Genomic DNA, 16,287 nt, shown 5'->3' on the forward strand with positions numbered 1-16,287 from the left:
AATTTGCAAAAGTGTTTATTTTTATTTCGTTTCGATTTATGCGAACTTATTTAATTGAGCATAAAAAAAAAATTAAAAATGATTTTTTTTATTAGTTTTAAATGTGATATGGTATTTATATGATTATTAGACTTTTAGACATGTTATAACATGATTGACTAGACGAATATTTTTACTATTAAGGGAAAAATAGAAAGCTTAAATTGAATTAACTTGTGAACGTAACTATTTCACCAGATATTTGTTATTTATCACAAACATAAGTACTGAAGTAACAACGTAAATTTATATATTTGTAAACTGCGTAAAAAGTACTATAAGTCAAAATAATTGACAATTCAATATAAAAAACTTACGGTTAAAAATAGACTTGTTTGAATCTCAAAATTCGAAAAGTGTCACATAAATTGGGACGGAGAGAGTAACATTTATTCATCTATTTCAATTTGTTTTTCCTATTTTGACTTGACATGGAATGGAAAATGTACTATATGATTTAATGGAATCAAAAAGTTATCAAAAAGGGATGTACATTCTTTGTTTAACAAACTAAAAAGGAAAGTTAGACAAACAAATTAAAACGGAAAAGGTATATTAGTACTCCTAGTAGAATGAAAACATTCGAGACGTCTCAAAATGGAAAATGTATCATATATTTAAATTGGACTGGAAGAAGTAATAAATGTATTGTACAATGGACATTATAATTCAATTAAGGATTTCAAAATTACATTGTTTAAGATAAAAGAATAGCTACACGATCAAATTGAAAGTAATTATCAAGAAAAGGGAAGTTAAAAAAAGAACTAAATATATCAAATAAACTTCAAAATCTATGTTCGAAAAGAATTTCTAGTTAATATATAGTAATTCAAATTCTTAAATCTTCAAGAGATAAAAGACGAATAACAGAAAACAAAATGAATCTAGCTAATTGACCTTATATGTACATTGTAATTTTCCAAGGAAGAAGGTTAGGATGGACCCCCCTCATACACCCTGGCTACGCAATTTGAGAAGTCATTTCATTGTTTGAATCAAAGGTGAACTATTTCTGCATTTACGCCATAGCAATGTCATGTGTAACTCACCTTGCTCTCGTGGTTTTGAATCTCTCCAGAGAATGAACGAAACTTCAAGGGGATAAATTGATGGTTTCTGGGTGATGAAGATGATATTGTCGCGGAGAAGTAGAAGGCTTTAGTCTTTTGAGAAGCAACCATGCATCAGAGGCAGAACACCCCTGGTTCATTTCAGTAGCAACTGGAATTGGAGATTCTTCATTCAAATGAACAAGCATTGTTCCCTGCAAGACACATTGCCCAAAGACATTTTCATGCACAGAGCATATTTATGAAGTACTAATTTTACGAGATCATAATCCTTCAGCAGGTAACAGCTTTAACGTCAGTAACAATCGAGTTATTAATCATAGAAATAATCATTTGTATTCTATTATTTTTTCATGATTCATGTACTTATGATTTATAAAAGGATTAATAATTTGGGGTTGACACAGTTTATTCATCAAACACATGCATAGTCATGCCATTAAGACCTATTCCTGGACACATATTTTTCACTTGGAGAGATGTAGTTGCACTGTACTTCTTGATCCAACAAACAAATATGGACTTAGAAGATTCATGTGGAGTTTTCTATCAACAAAATTCCATTCATGGATAGCAGTGAAATACCTCAAAATTAATCAAGAATTTCTGGAAACATTTCAGTGTCTCCTTTGTGTCACTGACTCGTTTGCTATCTGAAGAACTAAGAGCAGCATTTACCTCTGCAGGAGAAAAGCCTATTTTTTTCTGCACAACCTGANATCAAATACATGCAGTCATGCCATTAAGATCTATCCCTGGACGCATATTTTTCACTTGGAGAGATGTAGTTGCACTGATCCAACAAACAAATATGAACTTAGAAGATTCATGTGGAGTTTTCTATCAACAAAATTCCCTTCATGGATAGCAGTGAAATACCTCAAAATTAATCAAGAATTTCTGGAAACATTTCAGTGTCTCCTTCGAGTCACTGACTCGTTTGCTATCTGAAGAACTAAGAGCAGCATTTACCTCTGCAGGAGAAAAGCCTATTTTTTTCTGCACAAGCTGAAGCAGACAAAAGTTAAACAATAACCAGATTCTGACAGTCAGGGTCCAGTCTTCAATAACTTACAGCATGATCTATAAAGATCTCAGAGATTAGGCTGCCATCATCAACATAAACTCGAAGCTCGTATTTACTACTCTGTTTATACTGAAAGCCCTTCACACCAGTAAGAAAGCACTGCAGATTTAAGGCAGATATCAGTTTCTTATTAACATGATAGATAATTCGACTCCGTAATCCCAACTTTTTGCACTAAAAACAAAAACAATAGAGTTCACTGTTTTGTATTGTGAATGGCAAAACACGATATTAAAATAATCTTAATCGCAATGGCTAATTACCAACGCTAAATGCACAAAAGTCGAGACAAGGCACAATGATAGCAAATGAACCAGATATGCATAAAAGTACGCTGCTAGGAAGAGGCATGCCAGTAATGGGGTTTTTCTTGATAGATTGCAATTTGCCATTGGCTTAAGAAAAAATCCATTCCTACTTGAGCAATTTGCCATTGGAATTTCAGTCTTCTATCTTCATTAGATTAATTATTGAGATTATTCTGCTTGCCAGTATCTCCAATTGACCCATACAAATTACAGCCAAGTGGAAAGAAGACCCAATTACTAAGGGTAAGATATAGGGGACACAGTGAATTCTCTATATGGCAGCATCAGAGAAGCTGATATCACGAGGGAGAGCAAAAGTTACCTTAATTTTTCCTGTAACAGTGGAAGCACTGCCATGCATACCAGCCTGCTTAGCTGACAGACTAGCTAAGTAAGTGAAAGGGTTTTCCTTCCCTCCAGAAAGTATATATGGATGGTCCAATTCATCAACCAAATCAATTTTATCAATGTCAATTGCTGCAGTAGACAATGTATCTGGTGTTACATCTTCATTATGGACACGGACGCTTCCTCTGCTCCTGCTACTGGCAGGTGTGGCAGGGTCACTTCTAACATCTGACAGAAGTTCCTCCACTTCCATGGAGTAAGAAGATGAAAGGACAGGGTCATTATGTTCCCTTCTAATTGGAACATCAATGCCTTCGGTGGTCATGTCAGCCATATGGATATCCTCTGCATGACTAGCTGCATCAGATGAAAAGGTAGGCCCAGTAACCTTCCTATTGAATGGGACAGAAACAGCTGGAGTAGATGGAAAATTAGATTGAGCCTCTCTTCTATAAACAGGAGTGGTGAATGTCGTAGAAGATGGTAGCCCAGATGTAATGGGATGAATTTCTTCAGTTGCAGAAGTAGCAATACCAGATGTTCCTGCACCCCAAAGAGAAAGATTAAAAGATAGATACGTCTGTTATTACAGTACATGTTCCATGAGTGATAAGTGGAAAAGGTAAACCCCCTTTCCCCTTGTCCGGCATATTTCACACACCTTTTTTTTTTATAAAGTTCCTGGTGCACCTTAAACTGGAAAACAATTAATCTATAGAATCAAATCATATCATGTGTTACTTTCTCCTACAACACCCATTGAGCAACAAGCAAGGTGTATCTACAGAGACACATACAGACCCCGACGCCTCAAACACACCCTCCCCCCAAAAAACATACAAACATATTTAACAATGAGTAAAGTCTCACCTAAAGGATTTTTCTATATACAAGCAGCACCCAGATTCTTTTCTGTTTTTCCTTCTGGATGTAGGAAATAAAATTACACGGCCTTAGTTTGTTTAGGTTATCAACAAAGATAAATAAAAAACAATTAATAACAATAGAGATTTGTCCATGTGAATAGGACAAGTGAAACTGAAACAAATCAATCAATCAATCAACTATGATCCATCCAACTTAACCAGGTCAGCTGTATCAATCATATATCCACGGTGCTAACAAGAATAGTCCAGCTCAAGCAATTACCAACTTTAACACTGGGAGAACAGCACTGAAGATGATATAATAGGGTATGTGGCAAATTTGCTCAAAGAATCAAGAGAAGCTGCCTTGTGACACATGGCAAATATTCTGGTAACCTTTGTTGTCAAAATTGTTTATCTTTGGTTGTGAACATGGCAAAATCTGGGTCGGCAAATAGCTAGTAACATCATTAGCAAATACATAGAACCCATCCTTCTGGGATCCATTCCTTTTGTCAAACAGGTAGACTGTTAGGAACCCACAATTCTCTAATAATAAATCTGTAAACTTCCAAACACAAGACAGAAGTAGGAACAACACTTCAACTAATATTTACTGCTACAGATAATTAGAATATGTTATACAAATAGTTAGTAGAGAATACTTCTAACATTCAAGGTATTTCGAGGAACCTTAACCTCCAAATCTGCCTGAGAAATCATTACGCACCAAAATCCTGTCTTTTTCCTTTTCCCAGTACTATTTATCCCCAAATAACTACCTAAACTGCTAGTTAACTGCTAGAAAACTACTAGATAACTACTAGAATTACATTCACATAATAATTAATAAATAAAACAACTATATTTAAGCCTTATTTTCACCCTTCTTTCTGCGTTTATAGACCTTAGTAACAACAGGTCTAACAATACCCGCCCCAACGAGTTTCACCTTGTCCTCAAGGTGAAAATGAGGAAACTGTGCATCAATGATCTCATAGGATTCCCAAGTGTTTTCAAAGTCTGGTAAGCCCTCCCATTTAATCAACACCTCTTTGGAACCATTCAAGAGTGTATGACAGTCCACTACACCTTTAGGTTGCACTTGTAGTTCAAGCTCATCGGATAAGAAAGGAGGGAGCTGCTGAACTGGAATAGAATCCTTAACTGCGCGCTTTAACCAAGAAACATGAAATACAGGGTGCACCCGTGAATGAGGGGGTAAATCAAGGCGATAAGCAACTTCACCAATTTTATTCAATATGGTATATGGCCCATAGTAACGAGGACTTAACTTTTGATTAACCTTTTTAGCAAGTGAGCGAAGCTTGAAAGGTTGCACACGAAGATAGACCAACTCACCAGGCTGAAACACAACTTCACGACGCTTAGCATCAGCATAGACTTTCATTTGAGCTTGAGCATGAATTAGATTAGCTTTGAGTTCATCTAAAATATTGTTGCGAGCCATAAGCTGCTGGTTGACCTCTTCAACAGCAGAAATTTCATCAGTAAACCGCAACAAAGAGGGAGGATCTCGCCCATATAAAGCTCTGAAAGGGGTCATCTTGGNAGCACCAGTAGCTCTAGTTGCCAAAGGAGGAACCACTCCAGACCTTGTTCTGGCATTGGGCATAGACGAAGTAACTAAATCACCAAAAGTGATGAGGTTGTTTCTAGCATAACACTAATAAATCATGACAATACGCCTTATTCACTCATTTGTAAACCAAAGCCTATAACTGAGCAACAGATATTAAGTCTTCACTAGAAGGTAAAAAAACAAAATGGACGAGGAAGGGGGAGGACAAAGTACTACTTTGCTAAGATTCAGAGAAACAGCTCTTAACGTTAACCTTTAAGTTAGGACCATCAGAATATCTATTTGACCCTTAAAAATACCCCCTGAAGAGACTTAAACATCAACTACTACACCATAATCCATGTTAGTTGGGGTTAACTATTAGAATCCTCATTTAATTATATTCCAATATCCAGTCAGTTAGGGTCCTCTAATGCTAGCACTGACCATCAACCTCTGCGATTCAAGTGAATACAACACTTGTATAAGGCATGTACAAACAATGTCAGAATTTGGTAATTAGGTCCAGACAGTAAATGTTTTCTTGGTCCTTCGTCATACCTTTTCCCCCTTGGTGGCTTATTTATTTCATTAACTAGCCGCTTCCTTGCTTCTTCTAACTCTTCCACCATCCCACCCAGAACTTCAATAACTTCAGGGACCAACATCAGAATTCCATGCCTAACATGAACATTACAGATAGCAACCTGCAAAATGCAGCAGCAATTTATATGACTATGGAAAAAGTTTTGTGACAAATACTATTCTTATCAATTCTCATCTTGTAAATAAGACTTTAAAAGCTACTTGACAAACTAATAAACAACATGGTAATTGCTAATTGGTACTCCTTAAATATACCTTCAGTCCAGAAGGAGCCAGAACATCGAGATCTTTTATAGGCCTGTACTCCATCCCAAACACTCGCTGAATGCCATCAGTCATGGACAATTTCAGACACCTCTTTATTCCAGCAGCTGCTTTCTGATACCTATCTCGAAGAGGACAACTGATATTCACAATTTCATCTACCTTGAGGGAGAAGGGGATGAAACACTCAAATAGTCAGAGTCACATTAAAGGTATAGGTTGACCAAATTTATGGAAGCTTCTGGTACGTTAAAGCTAATTGCAAGAAGTGTCATATTTAACTACCAACCTTTCCAAAATGGTTTCAGTAAGCAACTGTTATGAAAGAAATTAAGCGAATGAACTTTGATTTTCAAACCCAAGAACATGAATGAGCCTCTTCTCACCGATTGCCTTTTACTTATTTTTTGAGGGGATAGATCAACATTTTTTAATAAATTTGGAACTTTTCTATTGACTAACTGCTTGCAGAAAGTAATGAAGTTTTCTTGATCACTCCACAACTTTCTGATTTGGCACTTAAGTTTTAATGTTACAAAGAAGAAACTATACTCTGTTTCAAATACATAAGAGGAGAAAAAGGAGAAAACAATAGAAGCTCTTTAATACCAAAACTAACTGATGTCTGTTTCCAACTTCTTTCTCAGCAAACCCAATTCCCGAAATGCCTTCCCAAATAGTTCTAAGAAGTTCACAAAATTATGAGCTATTTTCATCAACAAGAAAATAATATAAGCTACTCATCCATGTGAATATTGAGCTTTCTTTAAGAAATTTCTTCCTCAAAACATAACAAAACTAAAATATATAAATTCTCCTCAATGCACATTTAAAGAAGCCCCGTCCCTTTGGGTTACCCATATTAGATATTGTCTTCCATCCAGCTTTATATTGTGATAAACCAATGTATTAGATAACTAAATAAGTTATTGAAGTCAAGATTCACATAGGTACTTCCATTATAAAGAAATGCAACTAAAAGGATTCATATAGTTACTTCAAACAAAACTTAACTAAGATGTCAAGTCATAGCCTTTCATTTACAAACATGAAAGTCGAACTAATTCAATTTATAAAAGACAAATTAACAGACAACTTCGGCTTTTTTAGTATCACCAATGTGTTTTGCAAATGTACTACACCCCAGCAAGTTGCTCCATGGTAACTCACCGATTTCAAAGCACTAAAACAACCTCCATGCAAAAATGCAAGAGAACTGTATATTCATGTAGGAGGAGAAATTATCAAACATCTAGCACTAGTGCCCTCAAGAGTAAGTGATAATAGCATGGCACTTTGGATTCCGTATAAATAATTTTTGTATTGTTTCCCTCCCTAAAATTTTAGATTTTGCATCAAGAGAGCTGTATGAGATGAGGGGTATTCCCAATTTTCCTTACTTCCACTCTCCCCTACCCTGTACTAGCTGGGGAGCACCTCATCGCCGATAAAGCTTTAATTTTTTTTTAACAAAATTACATACTGAACCCACAACAGCGATAAACTTCATCAGCATTTAGATTTTCACTATACCTGAAGAACAAAGGGTCCTTTAAGATCAACCAAATGCAGCTTGTGCACGTCCCTTGGAAGCATTCCTGCACCACAAAAATTCATATCCGAGTACAAAAACTGCTCGAAACAAAGTTTTGCCTTCGTCGTATCATCCAATCCAGAAAACCCTCCTACTACTGATCCTTCAAGTCCTCTAACACATGATTCTAACCATTCCCTCCGCAATCTTAGCCCTAATCCTTCCAATACCCGACCAATACCACAATCCGCAGCTCGGATAACTTCAGAAACGTCGACGTTTGGCTCATGATTAGGTGTAGGGTTTTGGATGGGAGAATTTAGGGTTACTGATTCGAAGTTAGTGGACGATTCTAGAATCTCCATTTCTATGTTGTTAGGATTTTCATTTTCTTCATTGCCGCCGGCGAGTTGCTGAGGTTCGTCGTCGCCGTCGTCTTCTTCGTCGGAGGAACAGATGATTTGGTGGCGTCTTCTGCTCATTGTTTTCCCTGCAAAAATTTCCCTCCAAATTTTTTTGTTTGGGTTTTTTTTTCAATTTATGTTGGAGGAGGGAAGCAGTTTGGGCTGATTAGTGAGCTTTGATCGATTTATGCGAATGTCCCTTTTATAGCTCGAAACTTACATCAGACGAATTATAGCATCCGCTTGACCCATGCATAAATTTTCAAATCTTTATTTTAAAACCACACTTAAAAAGTTTAAGGGTAAGGATTCAAATGATTTTTCGAGAAAGGTCTTAGGTATCTCGAAAAATCTGGTGATAACCTGAAATAGTGACTCAAATTTAGTGTGATTCCTTAGTGGTTAATCAAGTGTGTCGATTTTGAGAAGTTACTTAGATTGGGTATAAGACATGGTAAACTTGATTATCTTGAATATGATAAAATTTGATATAGAATAGTCAGGTCATAATTTTTGAACAATTTTAACCAACTCCGTCCCCTCAAATTTAAAATCCTTCTCATTAAAAGTTAAGTATAAAATTTTACGTCGAGTGAAATCAAAAGTTCAAAATTAACTATGAACTACCTATAAGGATATTCTTTTAAATCACCTTGTTTTGGCGACCATTTGGATTTTGTATAAAAAAAAAATTGAAATTGACAAATATAAACCTTGGAAATGTATCTTTTTGAACAGGTTAAACTCAAATCTAATATCTAATCGTATACTATTTAAGTTTATAAATAAAATATTAAATTTTTATCTAGTATTTGTTATAACTTACTAAAATTTAAATCATGGTCTCACATTTTCTCTTAATATTTTCATTTTAATTAAAAGTATCATTAGACCGTGCTCTCAAAATTTCATAAATTGAGTTGAAAATAAAAATATGATCATTTATAAATGATAAAAAATATATATATCTTTAACGTATTACATATTTGATTAAAACTGCTTTCTTTTCACGTAGGCGAAATAGTCTAGTGGACCCTTGTACTTGTACCCGTTTGTATTGTAAACCCTTCTACTTACCCCTTCGTCATCTGAACCCCCGAACTCATTTAAACTCAGCCTGTTGAACCTTTTCAACTCGTTGTGACTCTCAATCGCGTTGATGTCACATTCCATGTCAGATAAAATTTTCCACATCATTTTTTATTTTTATAATAATTTCTTTTTGGATGAAAAATCATAAAGTTTTGATGCAAATTTTACAAAATAAAAATTTAATTTATTCTTTTAAATAAAAATTTTGGGTCTCCCTACATCATCTGCCCATTTTCACCGTGAAATGGCTCAATCACCGGAAAATGTTGCCGCTGCCACCACTCCTCTTGTCGGCAAGACCAAAAAATACTCTCTCCCTCATTTGTCTCCACATTTCATTGCACACTTTCACCATTTTTCTTACCTCTTCCTTCTCTAACCTCCACAAATTCAAAAATCATAAACCGCCGCACCAGCCTCGTTCCCCTCTCAACTGTCTTTCTTTTTTCGTACCATCGACGACTCCTGCGAACCATCAGGAACCCCATATGCTCTCCCTCCTCTCCGGCGTACCAAAAGGCCAGAAAATTCCTCGTTGCCTCCGGTGTACCTCGCCGCCTCTGGTGTACCAGACCACCTAAAGAAGATGAAAGAAAGAAAAAAAGAGGGTTGGACAAAAATGAAAATAGCTAAAAAAAAATTAATAACTAGTACTACAAACGCAGCCTCCCTCTTCCTTTTTCCCCTTCCCCTTTCCCCTTAGTTTCACAGATCTTTGGCTGCCCTCTCCCTCTTCCTTTTTCCCCCTTTCCCCTTAGTTTCACAGATCTTTGGCTGCTCTAAACCATTAGTTGATGTTGAGAGAATCTGTAGTATCTTTTTGTTCTGTGTTTTGGAGTTGTACCAAGATTCTAGGTATTTTGGTATTATCTAATTTTATTGGTTTATCATTTCTCCAGAAGTTTGAGGCCAAATACAATTTATTCATAGATCAATTTCCCTTGATAATTTTGCATTAAAAAAAAAAAAGAGAGATGGCTGAAAAAAGTAGGCCATTGGGCCAAGAAAAAGGTTTTTTTTTCTTTTTTAAGTTTATTATTTTATTCTTTTAATTTAAATATTTTTAAAATTAAAATATGATGTTCACTTGCCTTAATAGGCGTTTGGTCTCACTCTCTTGTCAACTCAATCATATTAATGCCACATAAACAAGGTCAATGGTCAGAGGGTTTTGATATATTGTGTTTTATTAAGTGTAAGGGTTCAGTTGGTAAAGTGTTAAGTAAAAGGGTCCATAATACAAACTGATACAAATACAAGGGTCTACTAGACCATTTTACCTTTCACGTATTGCAACAAGTTTGTCTTTCTTTTATCTATTGAATAAAAAATATCTATAACACAATATAAATGACTCAGAAATATCTCACTCCACTTATTTAAACAAATTTACTCCTAAAGTTATTTTTATGCTTAAAAGTGTCATTTCATTAACAAAAAAAAATATATAGCCCCTCCATTTATTTTTACTTATCTATGATTGATTTGGCACACTCCTTAAAGAGCAATGAATAGAATGACAATTATACTATATCACCCTTTTAAATATAAAAATTCATGATTAGAAATATTAAGTGATAAAAATCGCTTAATTTCTCAAATTGAATAATAAAAATAACATTTTTAAAAATATAATGAACAAATAAAAATAAATACAAAAAATAATTAAATGTTGGAGTCAGCATTACTTAATAATTATTCCAATTAACTTTTTGAAAAGAATTAGGTCATACAGTCTGTAAGGTCCCTCTATGACTCACTTTCATGTTAAAAATGAGAGGGGAAAAAACAAAAGGGGAATTAACATATGCATGATATTTTAGGTAGGCTTGATATTTAAAATGATTTTAAATTATATACATCGTTATCATAAGATATCTTTACCTTATTAGATTATTCAGAAAATATTTATAAATACACATATATAATTTATAATTATAAAAAATAAACAATTTATCAATTCTAATAAAAAAATTATCAGTATAAAAATTTCTTACACTAACGATGTATAACTTAAAACCTTACATAAAGTGCAAATGGAGGAGTGACCAGATTCAATGAACCTATAAAAAGGTATTACTTGTCCTAATATTAATCAATTCATTTTCAAGTTGAAGGTGCTATAAATAAAGCTATTTATGTGTGTGGGTGTGTGTGTCAATATTGATTATTCCAAAAATGTTTAATTCTTCAATTGCCAACAATGAGCTATTTCAGGTATTTGTCCTCAGTCTCTTATATTTATTTAAAAATACTAATTGTTGGGTGTTTATCTAATCAATATACATGATATTTGGTTGATCACTAGGATTTAGTTTCTCTAATAATTAATCTTCACAATTATGTTCTTTCTCTTCTCTAGAAATTCTATGCTTATTATTCAGTGATGGAATTAAGATTTTCATTAAGAAAAATTAAATTATAAAGAAATAATCTCTAAAGCTTTTTTTTTTTGTCCAAACATATATTGTTTATTTTCTTGATTTTTTTACAAAATGTAGTTGGTGTTACATTGATAACGTTATATATATTGACTGAATTTTAAATTTTGAATTTTGAATATGTCTTAATGATCGTAGAATATCTAACATGAAATCTTCCTCTCCTTGTAGGAAATCGTGTTTACTTTAGAAGATCATGAAGCCCAAGTTTTTCTTCTTCTTTTCAATCTGCAAGAATGATCAAAGAAAATAAGCATGGATTATAGTGTTCAAAAGTTTATGCCCTTATTTATGTCATTTTTATGGAAATTAGGCAAGTTAAATCATCCAATCAAATAAAATTAAAGATTCTAGTACTTAAACTCTTCAAGAATGTTGTACATCCGTGCCAAATTATCTAAAAAGTTATTATTTTTAGAGAATTTGACATACAAGCAACATTGGAAAAAAACTTTTGATTAAATGAGTTCCCTTATAAACTTCACTCTTATTGTTCTTGTGAGTTCTTATGCTTGTGTTAACATAAACATGTATTGGTGTTTATATACCAAAAGTTCATGAGAAGCGTAATGTAATTTACTATTAAATTTTATGTATTGCATTGTGTAATATTTTTTTTTTGTTTACGTGATATTTTGGGAAATTTTTGCTTATAGCCATTCAATAATAACTTAATTATGTTATATAGCTATAATTTGCTAATTACGATTCGTAGCTACGTGTTAGAGGGAGGAGAGAGGCGAGCAAGTGAGGGCAGAGAGACAAATTGTATATGTATATCTGTCAAATAATTGTATATACATGATATATACATGAAGAATCATTCCAGATACAGTGAAAAAAGAAAGGATATATTAACATGTTCAGATATACAAGAACTTATGTGATATAATTGAGATACATAATTGAAGCTANTTCTTGTGAGTTCTTATGCTTGTGTGTTACACATAAACATGTATTGGTGTTTATATGCCAAAAGTTCATGAGAAGCATAATGTAATTTACTATTAAATTTTATGTATTGCATTGTGTAATATATTTTTTTTGTTTACGTGATATTTTATTGGGAAATTTCCGCTTATAGTCATTCAATAATAACTTAGTTATGTTTTATAGCTATAATTTGCTAATTACGATTCGTAGCTACGTGTTAGAGGGAGGAGTGAGGTGAGCGAGTGAGGGCGGAGAGACAAATTGTATATATATATATCTGTCAAATAATTGTATATACATGATATATATATATGGCGAGCGAGACCGGGAGAGGGAGGAGATACGTGAGTATCAGATTAGTGTATTATGTATAAAATGTACATCAGATTAGTGTATCATGTATAAAATGTAATGTATCTTACTTAATGATTAATGTATCTCGCGCATCAGATTAATGTATCAGCGCTTATATTATTGCATCCGTTTGAGGGAATTCTGTAATTATAAACTTTTAAGGGATATATTGTAATTTTGCCTTAAAAGTATGTGATTTCTGTAATTTGCCCTTTTATTTTATTACGTTAAAAAAAGTTATGTGAATTGTAATAAAACACGTTCAATTTTTTGTTAAAGATGTCTTTGAGCCATACGTTTCACACAATATAAATGGATTCGACTTTTAAAATATTTTTTATATGATTATAATTTTTTTAAAACTTTAAAAACAAATTGGAATAAGACTTCTATGTAAATTTTATTATATGAATTTTATTTTAGAAACTGTAAAACATCCTTCTAGAACTAGGAGCTAAATTCAACATGTTAACTCATTCAAAAATATATTATATTATATTTAGGGAAAAGATCAAATATATTAATCAACCTTGTGAAGTGGTCCAAATTTGTTATCCTTCAACAATAGGAGTTAAATATACATTTGTTATTTTAATATTTGCCTAAATATGTCCTCATAAAATAATGACATAAGCTTTTTCAATACAACATTCACAAAAAGAACATATAACAATTGTAAGACTACCTTCAATCACTTTTATCCCACATTGGTCATTAAAGCAAATATTTATAGTTAAAATTGTATACATGAAGTTTTAATGGAGGTGAAAAATTAATTGGATGGTGTACTTTCATTTTTTTAAATCTAGTTGGGATGATTTAAGGCTCAAAGAAGGCTGATTTGAGCTTTAGAGATAGAGACATTATTGTTGGAAGTTGTAGTATTTCAGATATACACCATGATTATACTTATAAAATATGTACTCTTTAGAGTGGCATGGTTATCCAATTCCATCACATAACGGTGTCTTAATACACATAGTTAAAAGAAAAAAATTTAGGTCAATTTTTCAATTTTTCGTGTGTGTTAGCCCATAAATAGTTGAATGATATGAATTTCGATCGATTAACTAACACACACAAAAAGTGAGAAAATCGCCTAATCTTGTAGAGTGGTCCCTAAATGCTAAAAAAAATTAGTGTGAGTCTTGGTGAGGTTATAGGTATTGTTCTTCCAGATCATTACGGAGGATCCTATAAAGTTTTTTGCAAAAAAAGTTCTCGAAATCTATATCACCAAAAAATTCATGTACGTCACGAAAAATGAGAAAATTGTCCGATTTATGTTGAGTGGCCCTTAAATGCTAAAAAAGTGATGTGAATCATGGTGATTCTATACATATTGTTTCCTCAGGTCATTGCGGAGGATCCTGTAAAATATTTTGCATTTTTTTTTTCAAAAACATATCACCAAAGTTTATTAACTAACGACCCATAAGAAAAATTAAGAAAATTGTCTAATTCTTGTTGAGTGGTCCCTAGATACTAAAATAAATTACGTGAGCCGTGGTGAGACTATACTTATTGTTCCTCCAGACCATTATGGAGGATCTTTTAAGGATTTTGAAAAAAAAAGTTCCCAAAAATTATATCACCAAAAAATTTATTGACTAATACACTCAAAAAACTTAGAAAATCGCATACTTCCTGTTGAGTGACCCTTAAATGCTAAATAATGGTATGAATCATGGTGAGGCTATACGTATTGTTTTCCGAAAGATCCTATAAAGATCTTGGAAAAAAGTGCTCAAAAACCATATATATCACAAAAAATAATTATTGACTAACACACATAGTTGAGAAAATTGGTCAATTCCTGTTGAGTGACCCCTAAATGCTATAATAATAGAGTGGATCATGGTCAGCTAGGTAATTACGGAGGGTCCTGTAATGGTTTGGAAAACAAGTGCCCGAAAATTATATCATCAAAAAATTTATTGACTCACACACGAAAAACTGAGAAAATCGCCTAATTCATATTGAGTGACCCATAAATGCTAAAAAATGGCATGAATCATGGTGAGACTATAATTATTGTTCCCTCAGGTCATTACAAATGATCCTGTAAAAGTTTTGAAAAAAAAGTACCGAAAAATCATATTACAAAAAAAATCATTGACTACAACACGAAAAATAGAGTAATCACTTAATCTTATTGAGTGGCCCCTAAATATTAAAAAATGATGTGAATCATGGTGACACTATATGTATTTTTCACCAGGTCATTATAGAGGGCCCTGTAAATGTTTTGGTAAAAAGTGTCTGAAACCATATCAACAAAAAATTCATTGACTAACACACATGAAAAATCGAGAAAATTGCCTAATTCGGTTGACTGCCCCCTCCCCCCCAAAAAAAATGCTAAAATAATGGTGTGGATCATGGTGAGACTATACGTAGTGTCTCCCTAGGTCATTACGAAGGATCATGTAAATGTTTCGAAAATAAAGTACCCAAAATAATATCACCAAAAATTCATTGACTAATACAAACAAAAATCTGAGAAAATCGCCTAATTCCTTTTGAGAGGCCCCTGAATGCTAAAAAATAGTATGTATCATGGTTTCACCATTTGTATTGTTCCCTTAGGTCATTACAGAGAGTATTGTAAAGCTTTTGAAAAAAAAAAAAAGTATCCAAAAATCACATCACAAAAAAATCATTGACTAAGGAAGACTCTTGAATATGCTATTAGTAATGGATGGAAAGAATGTGAAAATTTTCTCCAATGCTAAGAATGTTGTCAATATGATCCAGAAATGAGTGCTACATAATGAGAGATATAAATAACGTGTGAAGATATTTCGACACTCTCGAGCATGTTTGATCATGTCAATTTTATATATATATTTAAATCTTTGAACAAAATGAAATATGTTTTCCAATATGAAATTTTGTTTTAAAATTACAAATTTTAGATTAAAAAAAGAAAGAAAAAGGACAGATCTTGCCGACGCTAGTTTTTTTCCATACAAGTCTTCTGCAAGCGTAAAGACCGCGTGACACAAAAAACCAAGTGTATATACAGANTTTGAAAAAAAAAAAGTATCCAAAAATCACATCACAAAAAAGTCATTGACTAAGGAAGACTCTTGAATATGCTATTAGTAGTGGATGGAAAGAATGTGAAAATTTTCTCCAATGCTAAGAATGTTGTCAATATGATTCAGAAATGAGTGCTACGTAATGAGAGATATAAATAACGTGTGAAGATATTTTGACACTCTCGAGCATGTTTGATCATGTCAATTTTATATATATATTTAAATCTTTGAACAAAATGAAATATGTTTTCCAATATGAAATTTTGTTTTAAAATTACAAATTTTAGATTAAAAAAAGAAAGAAAAAGGACA

General features: G+C 33.0%; 2 protein-coding genes across 2 annotated transcripts in view; one reads left to right on the plus strand and one right to left on the minus strand.

Moving 5' to 3' along the window:
- Positions 1–637: 637 nt before the first annotated feature.
- Positions 638–8,209, minus strand: LOC125862157 (recQ-mediated genome instability protein 1). The gene is made up of 8 exons (XM_049542163.1): positions 7,707–8,209; positions 6,165–6,335; positions 5,865–6,010; positions 5,217–5,343; positions 2,830–3,435; positions 2,188–2,298; positions 1,698–1,826; positions 638–1,306 (listed from the first exon to the last, which is right to left on the minus strand). The coding sequence occupies exons 1-8, from the start codon at positions 8,187–8,189 to the stop codon at positions 1,136–1,138; spliced, it is 1,944 nt and encodes a 647-aa protein (XP_049398120.1). The 5' UTR covers positions 8,190–8,209; the 3' UTR covers positions 638–1,135.
- LOC125862153 (small ubiquitin-related modifier 1-like) overlaps positions 6,748–16,287 on the plus strand; it is a 105,068-nt gene continuing 95,528 nt past the window's right edge. Inside the window, exon 1 of the mRNA XM_049542160.1 lies at positions 6,748–6,753. The gene's annotated coding sequence lies outside the window, so the exon portion shown is untranslated. The remainder of the gene's footprint in view (positions 6,754–16,287) is intronic.

Source organism: Solanum stenotomum, chromosome 4 (genome assembly GCF_019186545.1).
Source record: "Solanum stenotomum isolate F172 chromosome 4, ASM1918654v1, whole genome shotgun sequence".
Taxonomy (NCBI): domain Eukaryota; kingdom Viridiplantae; phylum Streptophyta; class Magnoliopsida; order Solanales; family Solanaceae; genus Solanum; species Solanum stenotomum.